The sequence below is a fragment of the Pan paniscus genome, chromosome 12, assembly GCF_029289425.2.
Source record: "Pan paniscus chromosome 12, NHGRI_mPanPan1-v2.0_pri, whole genome shotgun sequence".
Classification (NCBI taxonomy): domain Eukaryota; kingdom Metazoa; phylum Chordata; class Mammalia; order Primates; family Hominidae; genus Pan; species Pan paniscus.
Genome location: NC_073261.2, coordinates 33,439,959 through 33,460,125, shown reverse-complemented (window position 1 = coordinate 33,460,125; position 20,167 = coordinate 33,439,959). Strand labels below are relative to the sequence as shown.

At 36.2% G+C, this 20,167-nt stretch overlaps 1 protein-coding gene and 1 non-coding gene across 3 annotated transcripts in view; both read right to left on the bottom strand.

Moving 5' to 3' along the window:
* The window catches only part of LOC100969696 (ankyrin repeat domain-containing protein 20B-like), a 102,232-nt gene that overhangs the window by 79,925 nt on the left and 2,140 nt on the right, over positions 1–20,167 (bottom strand). For both annotated transcript variants that reach the window (XM_057301273.2, XM_055107691.2), the window contains exons 2-8: positions 18,410–18,524; positions 18,074–18,247; positions 14,076–14,182; positions 12,891–13,028; positions 10,291–10,346; positions 3,736–3,766; positions 977–1,046 (exon numbers count right to left, since the gene is read on the bottom strand). In XM_057301273.2, coding sequence (XP_057157256.1) covers positions 977–1,046; positions 3,736–3,766; positions 10,291–10,346; positions 12,891–13,028; positions 14,076–14,182; positions 18,074–18,247; positions 18,410–18,524 — 691 coding nt within the window. The remainder of the gene's footprint in view (positions 1–976; positions 1,047–3,735; positions 3,767–10,290; positions 10,347–12,890; positions 13,029–14,075; positions 14,183–18,073; positions 18,248–18,409; positions 18,525–20,167) is intronic.
* On the bottom strand, positions 11,446–11,552 carry LOC117979270 (U6 spliceosomal RNA). Its single transcript, XR_004670046.1, has one exon. It is a non-coding gene; the product is annotated as a U6 spliceosomal RNA (small nuclear RNA).

Genomic DNA, 20,167 nt, shown 5'->3' with positions numbered 1-20,167 from the left:
TGCTGGGATTACAGGTGAGTCTCCACACCTGGTGAAATAAATATTTTAAATAAACTACAATGACAAAATTATGATGATAAAGTCTTACCATCCGTTGGTATTAAGAGTCTCTGCTTCTAGAACTGGTTATTTGCAGCAAAATACATGTTATTCAATTAGATGAAGTGCCTTATATAAACTCTTCATGGACAACTCATAAACCACACAAAAATTCCTTTGCAATACACATTTTGAGAACATAAATTTAAATTTCTATATTTCCACAATTTATATTTTTAAATCAGATACAATGTTGCCCAGGCTGTTCTCAAACTCCTGGGTTCAAGCAATCTTCCTGCCTCAAATTCCCAAGTAGCAGGGACTACAGGTGTACACCACCACACTCAGTTATTTTTCTACAATTTTTAATTTTTTTTGTCTCACTACAGAACCAATAATATAAGTAGAAAAACAATCTCTCGTAAAAACAATATGATACCAAAATAATAAGTTTCCAAGAACAAAAGCTATATGCTATGTGCTGAATATTTTTGCCACTAAAAATCACCAGGAGGATCCCATGATTACTGCAAATAATTTGATCCACTGAAGATTTATACAGGCATAAATATTAAGAAAGTCACACTCGTATGATTTAAAAGTCAAAGTATTAGTATTTATCCAAATAAACCTTAACCAAATTTCATATTTCCTCTATTGGAGAAAGCGTTTCCTAATGTGATTTTCCTGTCACTACTAATTTTCCAATTCATGTTTTTTCAGCTCCCACCCTGTCACAGTACTTATCAATCTTTGTTAGTTACCAAAGTTAAACACATTTTTTGAATCAACTAGCCATATGTATGTTTTTCTCTGACCAACTTTCCATTACCACCATAAAACAATGATAGGTAAACCACTGCTAAATTTGAAAAGTAAATACTCTGCAAAAGTACATTCAGAGTGAGAAAATTAATTTTACAAGAGACCACTTTACCTTAGTAGCAATACTCAAGTCTTTGTCATCCGATGCAGGCAATGAATCCACACGCAGTTCATGGAAAATGCTTGAGAGCGAAAATACACAACGAAAATAAGCAAGTTGATTTCTTTACAATTTTTTTAACTGCCAGTTTATATCCAGCTTCCCCCTCAAAAAAGGAAACCATAATCTGGGGAAAGGTCAGCAATCTATATATTAAATAGTGATTCTTGATATAATTAAAATATGTCCTCTGTTCTAAAAATAGATTTTAGTTACCTATTTCTGCCTCCACCTGTCTAAATCTATAAAATATTCAATGAAAACTAACCTTGAGCTTTATAACAAATAGTGACAGTCAATAAATTGGCAGAGCCTGACAATGATTTGCCCTCACAAATTATCTGTCCTGAAGCTAAACTTAAAATTCAATTAATGGATGACATAAATTTTGTTACCTAAACTGGAAGAAAACTGATGACCTAAAACAAGGTAGAAAGATCCACTGTCTCTTTTCCATGATCTGTCTCTGGATAAAAGACTAATCTGCATCACTTCAGAATGGCAGTCTTGATTCCTCAGCATGGAACCCACTTAGGAAGGTCCTATTGCTTTCCTTTGCCCTAAATCAGTACAGGAAAGCCCCTACAATATTTGAAATGTATGAAAGCTAAATGTACAGAAGTCAAATAACAAAGGTGTATGTTCTTACTGAGAATACTTTTCCCAGAAAGACTGAAATATTAACAATTATAAAATCCCATTATTTTCACCCTATAGGTCCTACCTTATTCAGGTCCACATAAACTAGCAAGCCCTTAAAACTTTTCATAGGCACTCAGACACCCAAGGAGAGAGACTGCCAGAAAAAAACAGAGTCCTGGTAGTTGCACCTCTATTTCCCTAAGTACTCTCTAAGTATCTGTCTTCCTATGGGCTCCCACTTCCAGATTCCACTTCTGCAGGGCTCCACAGAAGTCTTCAATCTTTAAATCTTCAGTCTATGAAAGCAAAGATTCCTGAAAGGATGGCCTCAAATGACCAGGAGTAGGAGCTCTCTATATCCCTGCTCCTGAAAAACAAGCTAACTGGAGTCTCCATCACCTGCCCCCAGCTAGACACACTACCAACTACCCAACTGAACTCCATGACTGATTTGCCAGCCAATCATGCCCCTGACCCAGCCCACATGGACATGGGAAGGACATCAGTGAATCGGGAAAAGAGGCAGAGGTGAGGAGACACTTGTACTGGGCCACAGTTCTATGTAGTTCAGCAATCTCCAGCCCCTTACTACTCCAGGGGCTCTAAGCCACCCCTTTGTAAGTCAGGATGGAAATAGATGACACCACATTTCTATCTGCTGCAGACGCTCCTCCCAGTGTCTCAAAATGTTTTAGCATCTTTCAGTAAAAATCTTCAAGTTTGTCAGTCCTTGATTTAAAAAAAAGCAGCAAACTTTTTAGAGCTCCCTTGAACCTTCTATTTTAATGTGCCTTTGTAGATAATTCCCAACATCTTGTGTCCTTCATTTTTATAATTTATCTTTATCAAACTTGTCATAAACCCCAATATTTTGATCTCTTATAGAAGAGTCTGTACTCCTATCCAATCCAGTGTTGTTTATCTTCAAACTTGGACTTCCCCTGCTCATTCCATTCTTATCTACTTCCATTGGGTTCACCAGCTAATTCCATTCTCATTCTACCCACAGACTCACTCCCGTTTGTATTATTAAAACACACGCCAATAGGATATAAAAAGAAGCAAGAGTACTGGGCTTTAACATGAGTTCAAATCTCATTTCTGCCAATTCCTATGTCTAAAAAAAAGCATCCTAATCTCTTTGAGCCTCACATTCTCTATCTAGAGAATCATTTGACCAGAATGTTCAACACAGGTAAAAATACTAGAAGGTATTTTAATTCATTCCAAGATTCCTTAAAATTCTGTAATTCTACGTCCTCTTGATACTATCTATAGAAAAACTTAGAATACATAGCCAGCAGAGTTTGAAAAAATAATAGAACAAAAGAAATACCAAGAAAAGCAGAGAAGAAAGTTTTAAAAAATGAAGACAAGATTATAGAAAAGTCATGGAAAAAGCAACAAGACTAAAAAATGTATTATGGAAGTAAGCAGAAATACTTGCCTAAATGGAAAACCAAACTGGGAAGTCAAATAATTTGTCTCTAAGACTTGCCTAAACTTGCTTTTGTAAAACTTACACCCCTATGGCCAAAGCTAAGTAAGATCTGCCCTAGAGCCTTTGATGGTAAAAATAAGATACTGGTTACCACTGAAATTGTCAAATTTATTAGGACAAACTCTTGGACTAACCACGTTCTAATGATAAACTTAAATGAGAGTTCAAGGTATTTAAACTCTCATTAATTTAGACATTAATCAAATGAATGAATCTGACTAATCTGATTCAGACCTATACCTTGATCCAAGGGCTGCACAGATATCTGTCAATCTATGCTGAGGAGTGAGAGACAGGATTTGGAAGGCAGGCAGGCTGATGGTCAAACTGTAGGCCAGCTACTTTGTTAACTATGGGATCATGAGGCAATTAATCAGCTCTAATCCATAGTTGTTTATTTAATAAACAGCAGGTTATAGGAAGACAGATGTTGTGATGGCTTTATGAGATGATAAATGCATAGAACATATTAGGATGTCTAGCCCACAATACAACACTCAACAGATATTCGTTTCTTCCATCTATATTTTCTTAGTTAACATAATTTTTTAAATCTATAAAATCCTACCTGACTGCAGATTCATCAGAACTTCCAACATCTATTAAAGAAAAAGGTAAAATGCATTTTAAATCAATAATAAATGTACAGAATATTAAAAGCATAAGTATTCACAGTGATGCATCCCTCTAATCCAAACTACTTGGGAGGCTGAGGCAGGAGGATCACTTGAGGAGCCCAGAAGTTTGAGACCAGCTTGGGAAACACAGTAAGACTCTACCTTCATAAAAAAATTCTGCACACTTGTATATATGCTTTAGATCCTGTTTTTTGTTGTTGTTGTTTTTGTTTTGGTTTGGTTTGGTTTTTTAAAGCATAAGACTGATGCTTTGTTACAAAGCATTCCTTTGGGAGCATGCCTGGGACCTTATTAGAATTAACATTCGTTATACATATTGGTAGGTAATTAATGCAGTAAGAACTCTTCCCTTTGTATTTATTAGATGCAAAGAAGAATAAATTTATTAAAATTTGGTATCTACAAGTGAACTGAAGTATGCAAGTCATCCTAGCCAAACCCTATGAGATCGAGTAAAAATGGTATTGTTAGCAGAACAGGTGTGATGAGTCAACAGTGTCAAAGAGCATGATTTCTGGACCAAAATATGAGGTGCCATTAAAACAGAGTATACAGTAGTATCCCTTATCCACTATATGTGCAGAAAGACATACTTGACACATTTTTCTCTGCTGTCACACCACAGCAACAATCATCAACAAAGAAGGCTTCTGTGACCAAATATGTGGAGGGTTTTTCCCCACCAACAAGTAAGCAATCATTCCTGCTGATGACACAATTCAATTCTCACACCCTATCTGCTGGTAACATCAGATTCAATTTAATTTATAAATTAAACTTTAGCATAGATATGTATGTATAGGGAAAAACAGTTTGTGATTCAGTACTATTCATGGTTTCATGCATCCACTGGGGGTCTTGGAATGTATCTCCCACAGTTAAGGGGGAGCTACTGCACTTATTTTGTTATAACACAACACAGCCTCTCTAGCTCTTCAGTTCAAGCTGCTCAGTTCAGAATAAAACACCCTATCACCAGAAGTCAGCAAAACATAGGAATCAGACCAGAAACAGGAATCCTTGCAAAGACTTTCCAGCTGCTAGTGGAAAAGAGCTCAAAAGAGATCAATGTATTACTCTGGCTACTACTCTTTGGGGACGGTGCTGGGTGGTTTACTTAGTTGTAGCTATTTGCTCTGCCCTACATATAGCAAGGCCCAAATTCACCTGCCATTTTACCTCCCACAGAAAAACCGCTGGGAAGATCACTCCTTTAAGAGCTTATCTGCTAGGAACCACACCTCACATTCAGAGAGAAGCTGAAGAAACACCAGGGAGGTGTGGCAGGCTGCTGGGCAGTACTATATGATGTGAAAAATATATAGAAAGAAAACCATCAATGCCCTTTTACTACCAGAATGTTCCAGTGTTTGCCCTTCTCCCTAGTAGGGGAAAAAAATTCTTTTTCACCTCACAGAAAGCAAAACTCTCTTGCTATCCCTCATGACAGAATCTAGTTGTAGGTGAGTCACATCATCATAATACAGGCTGTTGTCAACCTCATCCCTCAAAGGAAGAGGATCAGTGAGGAACATATGTATTTACCTATGGCATTCACTGCCTGGTCTTATTTCCAACCGAAGGTAAGTATGAAAGACTTTGTGATTCCAGTTTTATAAAGTACAACCCCTTGCACTTGTCCCCTTCCATTACTAGAGAGTCTATCTGGACCCACCTCACAGAGCAAGATGCTCCAGTTTGTGCTGTGTGGTACAGCACGGTGTCCTTTTCCTCAACCCTTTCTATTATGTGCCACATATCTATACAAATCACGTTTTCTAAGTATGTAAAGCATATGTCATCAGAATATATCATTCTTTACAATGATAAAGAAGCAAAAGAAAAACAAAAGGACAAAGAACATCTTAAATGACTACATTCAACTGCCATGGAGCTTTAATTTTTTAACTATTCAAAAAGATATCCACTGTATTATTCCAACTATGTGACTCTTCTGAAAAAAGTGAAACTATGAAGACAGAGTAAACATCAATGGTTGCCACGAGTTGCTAGGGAGAAAGGGAAAGATGAACACGCATAGCATAGAGAATTTTTAGGGCTGTGAAACTGTTTTGTCAATAATATTACAGTAATAGATACATGTCATGTCATTATACATTTGTCCAAATTCACAGAATGTACAGCATCAAGAGTGAAGCCTGATGTAAACTATGAACTTTGAATGATTATAATGTGTCAATGTAAGTTCATCAGTTGTAACAAATGTACCACTCTCTGGTGGAAAATAGTAATAATGGGGGAGCCTATGTGTGTGTGGGAGGCATGGGATATATGAGAAATCTCTGTACCTTCCTCTCAATTTTGCTGTGAACCTAAAACTGCTCTAAGAAATAAGATTATTGATTTAAAAAAGATATTCAGCTGGGCTCAGTGGCTCATGCCTGTAATCTCAGCACTTTGGGAGGCAAAGGTGGGTGGATCACCTGAGGTCAGGAGTTCAAGACCGGCCTGGCCAACATGGCAAAACTTCATCTCTAATAAAAAATACAAAAATTAGCTGGGCATGGTGGCTGGCACCTGTAATTTCAGCTACTCAGGAGGCTGAGGCAGGAGAATCACTTGCGCCTAGAAGGCGGAGGTTGCAGTTAACTGAGATCGCACCACTGCACTGCAGCCTGGGAGACAGAGTGAGACTCCATCTCAAAAAACAAAAAAGATATTCACTGTCTATGCATCCCAGGATCTCCAGAACAACAATTAAAATAAATAAATAAATGGCTGGGGGCAGTGGCTCATGCCTGTAATCCCAGCACTTTGAGAGGCCGAGGTAGGTGGATCACCTGAGGTCAGGAGTTCGAGACCAGCCTGACTAACATGGTGAAACCCCATCTCTACTAAATACAAAAAATTAGCCAGGCATGATTGTGCATGCCTGTAGTTCCAGGTACCTGGGAGGCTGAGGCAGGAGAATCATTTGAAACTGGGAGGTGGAGGTTGCAATGAGCCAAGATTGTGTCATTGCACTGCAGCCTGGGCAACAAGAGCAAAACTCCGTCTCAAAAAAAATAAGTAAATAAAATAAAAAATAAAGATATTCACTGAACCTGTTACTATGATATATTTAAGCAAGACACGGTGATCCTAAAAATTAGAGATCATTGAAGACCAAAGTAACAACATGTGGTCATTACTTCTCAAATTGAACTATATAAAATATATAAAATAAATAAATTTAATTGCATGCTTAAGTAAGAAAATATTGATAAAAATAATTGAATATTTTATCTTATTTCATAATTCTAAACAGGGATTTAGCACAATATGAAAACTAGACTATTCATGTAATCAAAATAAAAGAATTTTTATTCTAATTTTAACTCAGAAATTATTTTGCTCATTTAATTTAACAATTTTACTGAAAGGTTAATGAGATAAATAGGACAGATAATAATTACCTAACATTGCTATGGTAACTTATATACAAATAGCTGTTCATCACCAAAAGTCAAAAAAGTAACCAGCACTGCAACTTAAGATGGATCATACAACAGAAATTAGTACCAAGTTACCTTATCTTATAATATTGTTATTAAAATGAAATTTTAAAACAACACCAAAAATTAAGTTGGGGTTACAAGTGTTGTGCAGAAAAGATTTCATATAGCAGGCAAGAGGCTGCCATCCATCCTTAGAAAGGCCTGCATGCAAGGCTGGCCCTTGGCTGGTGTTTAGGAAATTGGAAATGGGAGGGTTTCCACCATTCCCTGAGAAGAATGGCTCACTGTGTCTAAAGTGCTTATAGAAACAGTGTATTTACTCTAAACAGCTGCTTTCCTTGTAAGAGTCTGGAATTTGGGTACATGTGAGGGAGAGTAACCTCCATAGAAAAACTTGGGCACTTAGTCTCTAATGAGACTCTGGTACTGGTAGACATCACTGCACATATGTTGTCAAAATGTGAGCCTGGGAGAATTAAGCATATCCCGGGAACTCCACAGGACAGAACTCCTGGAGGCTTGTGCCTTGTTTCCTCCAGAATTGACCACATGCACCTTTTTCCTCTACTAATTTTGCTTGTCCTCTTCCTTGTTATCAATTAAAGATCTGAGTATGACTATTTGCTGAGTCCTGTGAGTCCTTCTAATGAACCACCAAACCTGGGGTGGTCTTGGGAAACCTTGACACAAATTCATTGTGTAAGATTTGTATTAAGTTGATATGATACATGTAACTGTAATCAGATGGTTATTTCACAGAATAACTTTCCCTAATCTGTTTTTCTTTTCTTTTTTTGCCTTGATATTTGACTTGGAGATTCTTGTATTTCTATATCTATCCAATTGAATAAAGCCATAGAAGGAATAAATGAAAAAATAATGTCAGAAAATAATGTGAAATAAGCAGCAATCCTCTTTTATCCGAAAAAAAAATAGAGAATCTGGGTGATTGACAATATGTTCTACAATATGAATGTTTCTAGAAAAAAAAATGAAAAAGTGGTCAATTTTCTGCAACTAAACTGGGCTTCATTCCTTTTTATAATAATTTTGAAGGCCAGGTGCAGTGGCTCACACTTGTAAATCCAAGCATTTTGGGAGGTTGAGGCAGGAGGATCACTTGAGCCCAGAAGTTCCAGACCAGCCTCGGCAATATAGTGAGACCTCATCTATTAAACAAACAAACAAACAAAAACCCTTAAAAAGAAAATTAGCCATGTGTGGTAGTGCATGCCTGTAGTCCCAGCTACTTGGGAGGCTAAGGTGAAAGGATCACTTAAGGCCAGCAAGCAGAAGTTGCAGTGAGCCAAGATGGCACCACTGCACACCAGTACTGACAACAGAGGGAGACCCTGTATTAAAAATAAATAAACAAATAAATAATTGTGTATCAGGCCAGATGTAACCACACAAAACTGTAGTCCCAGCTACTCAGGAGGATGAGGTAGGAGGACTGCTTGAGCCCAGGAGTTCAAGGCTACAGTCAGCTATGATTGCAGCAATGAATAGACACTGTATTCTAGCCTAGGCAACATAGAGAGACCCCATCTCCTATGATAATAATAATTAATTGTGCATCATTCAAGTAAATTGTATAACTGGAGAAAAACATATGACTATTGAATATACTATTATAGTCTACTACTGACCACAGAGTTCCTGTTTACTTGCTTCTAATCTTTTTCTTCATTTCTCATAAAACTAAAAACATGATTTAAACCCATTAAAGGCAGTTCATCATAAAACAAGTCAAAAAGTCAAAAGAATTGCATCCAAACAGTAGGATGCATTATCCACCGCTCTCTGTGAACAGTTGGATTTGGTCATTAAGAATCAGCAGGACTTTTAACTTTGTGTCTGTGTGCACAGGTGTGTGCACATGTGCATGTGTGTATGTGTATGTATGTAAACTATGACAGATAAAATCATTTTGCTTGTGTACGAATATGTAATATAACTTGTGCTTCTCACAAAGGAATTGCTTTTCCATCTTCTGTGCTCAGTAGCTATCTTCAAAAAATAATCTCCTATTTGTATGGGTGCACACTGGTTCAGTTCTACAGTTCTTATTGCCATTTATTTATGGTACCAGAAAGGGATTGCTGAGTTCCCGGTTCTAAAGATAGTTACTTTCTTAGTGACACAAATCAATATGTAATACAGTTCACCCTTGAACAGCAAGGGTTTCAACTGCAGGGATTCACTTATATGCAGATTTTCTTCTGCCTCTGCAACGGAGAGACAGCAAGATCCACCTCTCCTCTTCCTCCTCAGCCTAATCAACCTGAAGATCATGAAGACCTTTGTCAGGACTACTTATGCTTTATGAAAAGTCAATATGTTTTTCCTGATGATTTCCTTTCTAACAGCTTCATTTCTCTAGCTTATTTTATTGTACGAACACAGTATATAATAATGCAGCACAAACAAAATAGGTGTTCATCAACTGTTTATGTTATCAGGAAGGCTTCCAGTCAATTGTGGGCTATTAGTAGCTAAGGTGAAGGAATCAAAAGTTATACTCAGATTTTCAACTGCACAGGGATCAGAGTCCCTCACCCCCACATTATTCATGGGTCAACTGTAGTTATTTATTTACTAAATATAAACAATTTATTATAAAAATGAAATCGAAGATCCATTTGTATAACAAGTCCAATTTGTTATAATGTGACTATAGAGGAAACATACAACATACTAACTTAAAAATCTTTTTTCTTATTTATGCAAAAATATTATATAGGATTTTAGGGATCATAATTAAATAAATGAATGTTTTCAGACAATAATGTTTGAGATTATAAATTAGCTACAACTACCTTCTTAAATAAATCTGAATTTCAAACTAAACAAGTTAAATTTTAAAAATTTACATATGTATATACATATATACACATTCAATTTACACATATTTTTAAACTGGTCTTTTTTGACTGAAACTACCTTAATCTTACATCTTACTTTGTACTTTCTTATCAAGAATAGGACCACCAAGAGAAGTAAGAAATTCACAATCAGAAGTCTTACCTGATTTCTCCTTTTTAAGTATCTTCTGTTTATGTTCCAAAATTTGTTGTTGAATTCTACGTATACAAAAGTAATAAATAAAATTGCTATTTTTATACTGAAATAAAAAATATTTACCAAACATATTAAATTCCAAAACCCTTTCAGGCAATATCAGACCTAATATCAGAATTTTAATGTCCCATACACTTCAAATTTGTAAACCTTACAAGCTTATTAAGCTTATAATTAAAAAAGAAAAGAAAGTGAAGTACTCATAAATGGAGGAAGCACAGCTCAGTACATGAACCCTAGTTAGCTGGATTTCATGCAAAGTGTCCTGCACTCAGAGTAAGTCCTCACTCTGTAACCAAAATACCTCGCTCTGTAGGTATTTTGTCTTCAGACAAGTTGCTTCTCTTAAGCTTCTTCTAAAAAATAAGGATTCTGCTACCTTACTTCACTAGGTTGTTTGGAAGATGTAATGAGATTACATGTTTAAATGTTCAGAGAAATAGTAAAGCAATGGAATAATTTATTCTTGAACTTTATTGCTGAAACCATTTTGGAATCCCAAATAATGCTCGGTGTGTGTTTTTCTATAAGTTCTAATATTCAAATGTTGCAGTTTTCAGAAAATGTTATTAAGTGCTAATTTTGGTTATTACTTGTATTCATTGTGGCTTGTAATTCAGGGCATTTTACCTAATTCATGACTTATTACTAAATTTATATATATATACATAAATTTAGTGGGCTCATCACTGAGCTCATCAATCACACCAAGGGCAGAAAACTAATAGGTGTCAAAACCTGGCTTGGACAACTACCACTCCTTCTCTACCTCCCCAAACTCTGAGCCAGCAGATCTGTGCTTGGCTGCTGGATCTCCATGGTCCTCTCCAACTAACAGACAAGACAAAACCCTGCTTTGATTGTTTTTCAGCTCCATGAAGGAAATACAAGTTGACATTTTCTCATTTCCAAGACATGTACTAACAACATGTAACATCCCCTTATTACTCAGCTCTGTTCCCATTTCAGAGATGACCATACATCAATAGTTTCATAGCGATAATCACAATTTCAATATTGCGTGTCACCTGTTTTGGTTTTGCTCACACTGCTTCCTTGGAGCTACTCAACAAATAGTCAAATGGCCTTCCTGGGACTATGTAAAATATGGAATGTTTTCTGAATTTGTGTGCCATCCCTAGGCAGTAGCCATGCTTAGCTGCTCTGTATTGATCCAATTTTAAAATATGTGCTGTTGAAATAAGTACAAAGCCCTGTTTGATACATGGATACTCATGAGTCATGGATGAGGCTTAGCTCTATTAAATCCAACTCACTTACTTCAGACTCAGAGAATTTTATTCAATGGCTTCCTGTGAGGTAGAATTTTAAAATATATTTAAAACTTGAGGAAGAGCTGCAAGTAGCCCAGGAGATTTTCATGATTATAGAGACACATTACTTGAGGGGCCAACTGCAAGCTGGTTCCCACTACTCAGTGGAAAGATAACATGGAACATTCCGCTATCTAACCAAAGCTGCTGCACAGGATATAAAAAAGCCTCAAGGTACAGATCTGATAGCAAAAGAGACAGGGAACTCTGATCTCTTCCTGCAACGTTATTTGAACATCCCTGACTATTGAGAACAATCCCAACTAATATTGGTTAAAGGAAAGACAAACGGCAAAGTCTAGCTAAGACGTGGGCTCCAAATAAGGGTTTTAGTGTACGGTGAGCATCAACTTGCTCAATACTTGTGTGGATAAAGCTAGGAGGCCTAGCTGCCAGAGCAGGGTGCTGGGAACAATGACCGAGCACAAGTACATAAACTAAGAAACACCGTAGCTTTGACCTCTATATATGAATCACCATGAAAACTGAGGGGTCTGAATCAGTGAAGGCATCCTGGTGGCAAAGGTCAATCATTATCAGATTGCAGGACCGGTTATAATGGCAACAATACAGCAAGTGAGTCCATGGAAACAACAGAATAATCAGAATGGCCTTTTTTCCCCTTCTTCTGACTTGTAAAGAAAGATTGCCTTCCTTGGACTTAGGAAACCCCTTAGCTTCTTGGAAAATTCAAAGAAGGAAGACACAGGAGAGAGCCCCAGGGGACAAGATTTTCTGTTAAACTGGACATTACAAGACTCAATAACTAATTAGAAAAGTCAGGCCAGGCATGGTGGCTAGCACTTTCAGAGGCCGAGGCAGGGGGATTACTTGACCTCAAAAGTTCAAGACCAGCCAGGGCAACAGAGTGAGACCTTGTCTCTACAAAAAAAAAAAAAAAGGAAAGGAAAGGAAAAGAAATCAAAGACATGGCTCCTTTTATCCCATGCATGGGGATTATACTTAGAATAAAATGAATAACATTGAGATCCCTAGGGATAAAGGTCTCAAAAATCCAGAAAAAATCTCACACTCTACTTCTAACTAATCTAGACTTCTGCTTGATTTCTGGCTAAAAGGTAGACTAACTCTTCGCTATTTCAAACTATCTGAACCAAACTATGAACTCTCACCTAATGTATAAGATGGAGTAGTTGCAATTATTTTAAACTTCAATTTAGCATTAACTGGCCTTTTAACATAAACACTTACTTTGTCAAATGATGAGAAATAGCGTAATCTTCTGCATCTCGTCCACACATGTCTTGAGCGAAGACATCAATATTTTGCTTAAGAAGGATATTGACAATACCTGGTGAGTCATAGTATACAGCAAGCATGAGAGCTGACCTAAAATAACAAAGAAATAACTCCACTCAAGAACTTTAATAAAGACTTTTTTAAAAAGCTAGTTTGATACACTTTACCAATTTAATATCCGCCTGTCAGTGTAGATGTAATAACCATTTGCATGTACTAGCTTGGGTCTATAAGCATCTAGGGTGCTCAAGTGTTCATCTTTGTAAATTGTCACCAAGGCTAAAAGAAAGGGACAACAGGGAAGCCTCTTGTCCCACTGGGGTAAGACATAATACAAGTTGCTAACTTATAGTCCTTTGATGGCCAAGAAACTGTGCTGAGGTCACTTATCTAAAGTAGGCAAAGATTTAGATGAAGATTTCCCCGTTGCTTTCCTAGTCAAATCAGCTAGGGGTCAGATAAGAGTTATCTGCAGGCTGAAAACAACAACAACAACAATAATAATAATGACAATGCTAGTAGTCATAAACTAAAAGTCCACACTTTAAAAATGAATAAAACTTGTCAGGTGCAGTGTCTCATACCTGTAATCCCAGCACTTTGGGAAGCCAAGGAGAGCAGATCACGAGGTCAAGAGATCGAGACCATCCTGGCCAACATGGTGAAATCCCATCTCTACTAAAAATACAAAAATTAGCTGGGCATGGTGGCGTGCACCTGTAGTCTCAGCTACTTGGGAGGCTGAGGCAGGAGAATCGCTTGAACCTGGGAGGTGGAGAATGCAGTGAGCTGAGATCACACCACGGCACTCCAGCCTGGCAACAGAGCAAGACTCCATCTCAAAAAAAAAAAAAAATTAATAAAACGAATACAAAACCCTTTAGCTAATAAAAGATTACAGTACCAAAAACATCTGATTATAAATACCAAACACTGTATATTATAAGAGAAGATGAATCCTACTATGTACTATTCTTTATGTTACTCAGTCCAAATATTTGCTGGTCTATCTGATTATTCATGGTGATATTTTTCATTATATGCCAATAATTATGTTAATCTTCTTCTTAATATTTCTGACTTGAGTGACCACTCTAGAATACTCAGGTTTTATTTGTAAAAAAAGAACTACTGTACCGTCTCAGCCTATCAACGGCATGTGTACTTGCTTTCTTTTTCAATAACAATTCCACCATTTTCTCTTTCTTGCAAATTGTAGCGAATAAAAGTGGGGTATTACTGTCCTATAAAACAGCAGAAAAAAATTAATAATTCACAAAATTAAATATTTCTCAACTGAACTGAAAATCTTCTCTAGGATGCTTTGAACTTCAACATACAATATAGAAAGGAAGTAAATGAAAAGCAGTCCCTTCCTTCTCACTCCTCTGTGCTTTCTGATGTGCTGCGCTTTGCCTTGCAAACAACCCTCCTCTGTCTCCCCGGATTAACTGTGGTGATTGCCAAAACTCACTTTAAACATTTACTAGTCCCAAGAATCCTTGCTTTGATCACAGCACTTAGCATGGTACATTGTAGTCATTTCACTGTTTCCCACTGAAACCAAGAGCTTCTTGAGGCAAGGGCCTAAAACCCTAAGACACAGTAGCAAATATTTTAAGTTTTTTACATAAATTAATGATCTAAATTACTATCTCTAAAGCAGTGTTTCTTAAACTATATTCCAAAGAATATTTGCTTTATCAGAAGTATTATACCCCAAGAGAAAGACTCCATGACCATCTGTATTTGAGAAGTATTACAAAACTGTATTTTATGTCCAATAATCAAGAAATCTCTTTAATTTTACCTAATCCCCCTTTGACAATACTATTTGTGGCAAACATTAACATTTGAGGAATTAAGAGTTTCAGAGATACAGTTGCCAGAGCTTCCCAATACAGGTGGCGGTTTCCTCTGGGTGGTACAAACTTGCTTGATTCACTTCTATCAATGCTGTCAGGATCCCAGATGCCAATGTCAGGCACTCCTGCTCCAAATGGGTCACCATGGAAATGAGCTTTGAATTAAGAGAGATTGCCTTCAAATGCATTTATTTTCCTTATTATTAAATAGTCCATGGGTTTTCCCCCTAATACAAGAGAAGAGATTTTCATCTTTACTGTTAGAAAGCTCAGTATATTCTGTGTAAGAGAGATAGGTTTAAAAAACTTAAGAACAAATATTTTAAAAACCAAAACTCAGTAAGAAATACTATTCTCAATTATAATGGTAATCCCGGGACCCTAGTGCAGCTCTACTTTTTAAATCCATTTTTACTGGCTTCCACTTAAATGGCTACTTAAAATTATTTTTTATTTTAGACAAAATATAAATCGGAAATAAAAACATAATGGCTTATCAATAAAAGTTCTCATACTGATCCATATGGATTATTTCTGGCATTATACAAGCCAATAAGTCACTTGCATCTTTAAGGAAGAGCACTGAGGAGAAAGATGTACTGTCTGCAATATTCGTAAATTATCCAACTATAACCAGGAATAACCTAAAAAGGCTTCTAGGCATTCTTATGGGCAGAGAATTATTTGTGGTATATATAAAGAAAAGAGTTAAAAACTTCTAAACTCTAAAATTCAACTCCATAACTGAGGGACTTATATACTCTATAGACTATATATTATAAACAAATACATGCTGACTTAAAAACCTTGAAATTTTTATCAAAATATACTATAACATAAGAGTTGTAAACTCAGATACTTACAAGGACAAAGGAAGGTTGCCTGAGTAAGGGAAGTACTAAGGTGGGCACAGTAGCAAACTGGAGAATACATGCCTTCTATAAAGGGGCAACTTCTGCACAGCAGACCAAAGAATGATAGAAACTCAGGGGACACCAGATTTGATTTTTTAGGATAAGCCTGAAGTCCACATTTCTTCACGAGTCTTCTAAATTTTACATGTTGATTCAACTTATAGAGGAAAACAAACAAATCTGTGTACCACATTAGAATATGGCCCTTGTGTTTTTATATTTGCCATTAATGTGTTACTAAATGGTTGGGTATAATCCAAGTATTTGCATGTAAAATATTTTCTTTCTCTGGTATCATATGTTCTACCAAAAAATCAGGCTCTCATATATAATAAAAATTGCTAAAAAGACTCACAATACCTGCTTCAAGAATTTTTCCAACATGTATTCATTTAAAATATGTTTGTATATAATTTTCCCAGATTGTTAACCAAATAGATAATTGGTTCACAAGACTGCTAAAACTAAATTATTAAAAGAATTCCTATCTATATTCTTATTAACTTCATGGATTTCAGTGTTTAAAACTGACATTTTGGGTATGCTAAAGTTCTATAAACTTAAACATACTCAGATAGTTCATAATAAAACTTCAACTAAAAAAAATAGTTTAGGATTTGCTACTATTCTAATTGAGAAAGCCCAACTTGTAATGAACATTTGTTGACACATAATCACCTGCGTGGTGACAAAGGGACATGAAATCATGAAAGGGTCAGCCTCTACCTATTGAAAGATTACCCATAAGCAAATTTCTGAAGACTCTCTGAATGGTAGTGAATGATTCATGGTGGGAAGGAAAACATGTTATTCTGTAAGCTGAGAGATATTGCCAATGATATTTCCTTTCACTTCCCAGTCACAGATGTAGAGAAAGACAGATAAGTCAGGCTAATATTATTGAAAAGGAGAACTTTGAAGGAAGTGGCAACTATCAAATGCCAACTCTTCTAGAGATTTCTTACATTTTTGAGATACAGAAATTTATATATTGCACTTATCTATTCTGGGGTTTTTAATCAAGAGTGTATCCCAACCTTGAAGGTTTTTTGTTTTTTTGTGTTTTTTTTTTTTTTTTTTTTTGGCTATTATTGTTGTTAGAGACAAGAGTCTCACTATGTTGCTCAAGCTGGATTCAAACTCTTAGGCTCAAGCTGGGACTACAGGAATACACCACTGTGCCCAGCTTCAAGAAAACATTTTTAAACACGTTCAGGCCTTATTAGGTCTATTACATCAAAATCTTCAGGGGAAAGCCTACAATTGTAGATTTTTAACAAAATGTCCTCAGGTCACTGTAATGCACAATTCTGAGAATTAGTGCAGCAATCACTTCAGTCTCACCTCTCACCCACATGGCTAATTCCTTTGTCAGTTGGAGATGTGGCCAAAAAGAGAAAAGAGTAAGAGATAGTGTCATTTATTAAAACTCCAGTTAAGTTTCCTGGCTATGGGTAGAACAGGGACAAGTAAACTCAAAATCCCACTTGATTTTGCTATTTACAAGCTCCTTATCTCCCACCTTCCCACTAAGACATTCTAGATTTGAGAGGAGGCTTTAGGTTCTTATCTAAGTGGCTGTTTCTGCCAGGATGAGCAATAAGTCAGTTAATAATTTGTTCCACCTTCTGCTGAAGTGTTTCTCACTTCGTCACCACATATTCACTGCCAATCTGGTTTCCTCAGAGTCCTCCTAAAATTCGTCTCTAGGCAAGTTGCAACTCATTCTTTTTCAAACCAAAAATTATTAGACCCAAAGCTAAACAGCACCTTGTCTCAACACATAAAACAAACTTAAAAACAAAAGAAAAACCTCTTCCTGGCATTTTCCCTCATTATCTAATATCCAAGTGACCTGCATATTTCTGATTGCTCTCTTTCTCCCCTCCCATTTTTCCCTCTTAAGCCTTGCCACTGAGAGATAATACATCAGTTTTTCAGAAAATTAGCAGCAGCAGCAACATGTCCACTTTTTGTAAGTTGCTTTAGTTTTGTTTGAGTTTTAAGATAAAGCCTATTTCCAGGGAATATTTTCTTTCCTGTGTTGTTTTACACTAATTAAGAAAAAAAAAAAAAAAAAAAAGAATAACCCTGTGTAGAAAAAAAGTTGAAAAGGTTTTACCTTTAACAAATGCACAAATATTTTCCAAAGTGCATTTTATAAAGCTGTGCCCTTTAATGCTTCTTTAAAAGTATCAATATTTAAAATAAAATCTTAGACAATTAAGTTATTTCAAAATAACTTAATTTGTATTTGCATTCAGGGAATGGTTGAGCTTCCACATATAAAAAATTGACCCTTACCTATGTCAATGTTAAAACAAATATTTTGGAAAGAAAGTTGACTGATCTATACCTTGTCCAGTGCTTCAATGTGTGCACCATGGGAAAGCAGTTTTTCTGCCAGTGAGGTGCTCTCACTATACACAGCATAATGGAGAGCAGTGTTGCCGTAGATATCCTTAAGGTTTGGATTGGCGCCATGTTTCAGCAGAATAACGGCACAAGCCTCTTCCTGGCAATGGACAGCCTGTCCGTGTTAGACCAAGAAACAAATTGTAAATTCCAAGAATTCAAAATACACATTCCACAGGTTTCACTAACTAGTTACATGTAAATGAGATCAATTTATTTTAATTCTATATATGTAAATCAAATCCATGTCATGCTGAAAGAGTTGGCTCTAATATACCTGCATCAAAGGCGTTCTGTTTTCTTTGTCACAGATATCAATCTGGCATTTTCTGTTAACCAGGAGAGTGACCACTTGCACATGGCCACTGGCACAGGCCAAGTGTAAAGCAGTTCTACGAGAGTAAGAGGATTTTTTAAGAAACTGTAGTACAATATCTCAAAACATACAATCATTCATGTAATTGTAAAAATTGAATAGCATGTTTTTCCTCTGCCTTCAAAACAAATAATTTTTTTGAAGAAAGTACAATACTTACTAGCTCTTATTGCTCACTGCCTTAATGAAAACAGCAGCCTATTTGAGTAGAAAGAGCTCAGTCTTTGGATTCCGTTAAACTAGGGCTTGAGTCCTACTTTAAGCCTTGACACTTACCAACTATTGCTTAGCCTTTCTGTGCCTCAACTTCCTCATTAATAAAGATGACAATAGTAGCTATCTCATAGGACGCCATCGTGATGCTTAAATGAGAAGCTATGTAAAGTATGTAGAACAGTTCCTACAACAACTCAATAATTCTAAGATTTTTGTTTTTTGAGACAAAGTCTCACTCTTTTGCCCAGGCTGGAGTGCAATGGTGTAACTATACCTGGAACTCCTGGGTCAAATGATCCTCCATCCCCAGCCTCCTGAGTAGCTGGGACTACAGATGAGCACCAGCACGCCCAACTATTTATTTAAAAATTTTTGTAGAGTAAGAATCTCACTTTGTTGTCCAGGCTGGTCTCAAACTCCTGGCATCAAACAATCCTCTCACCTCAGCCTCCCAAAGTTCTGGGATTACAGGTGTGAGCCACTGCACCCAGCCAGATATTATAATTATTACTATTACCACTAAACAAAACCATTTTAATTAGGTAGAATGATACAATTATACCTACTTTGCAGGATGACTTAACGAGTAGGTCACATTTTAACACCTCTGACATTGGAATGCCACTTATAATTCATGATTTGTTATAACTATAATTGGTAGCATTTTAAAAATTATCTTATTGATATATAAAATAGTGGGGCATCACGCAATCCATGAGACCTTACATTAAGTAGAATATGGTATACTCAGCAGGTCTAGGGCAGTTCTAGGCATGTAACTGAAACTTAAATACATTTTAGTTCTTAAAGGTACTATGGGGAAAGAGCACTGAAATAACAATAATGCATTTTTTAAACAAATTAATTCTTTGATTTTCAAACAACTTGAAGCCAAAGAAAACTCATGATTCAAATGAATACATATGGCTCATTGTATTCAGTATTTATACTTAGAGAATATATGCAAATAAGACTTTCCAATGATTAATATTAGTATTTAAGACTGATAAACTTTCGAAAGAGCAGTTAAAGGTTATCTTCTACTATTTTCTAACTTCAGAAATGCTTTTGTTTGAAAGGTGGGAGATAAAGTTTCAAGGAGATTAAGTCCCAATATTCCTATTTTAAATCTCTCAGCTTGTGCAGGCGGGGCAGGTAAACATGAAGTGTTTAAGGATGGACGGGTCCTGAGAGATGGTAGAATATGTCTGCTACATAGCAGGTACTCAGGTTACGCTTGATCCATAAATAGAATGAAAGAATGGATAAATACAGTTGGGGAGTTCAATATTTTTAAATAAACTCCTATAAAGCAATATTTTTGCAATAGTAATTATTATGTGTTATTTTATTTTTAAAGAATACAATTAAAATGAAATGATTAATCTATCTTTGTTTGCATAAATGGAATGAGTATATAAGAAAAACATGTACGTAATAAAA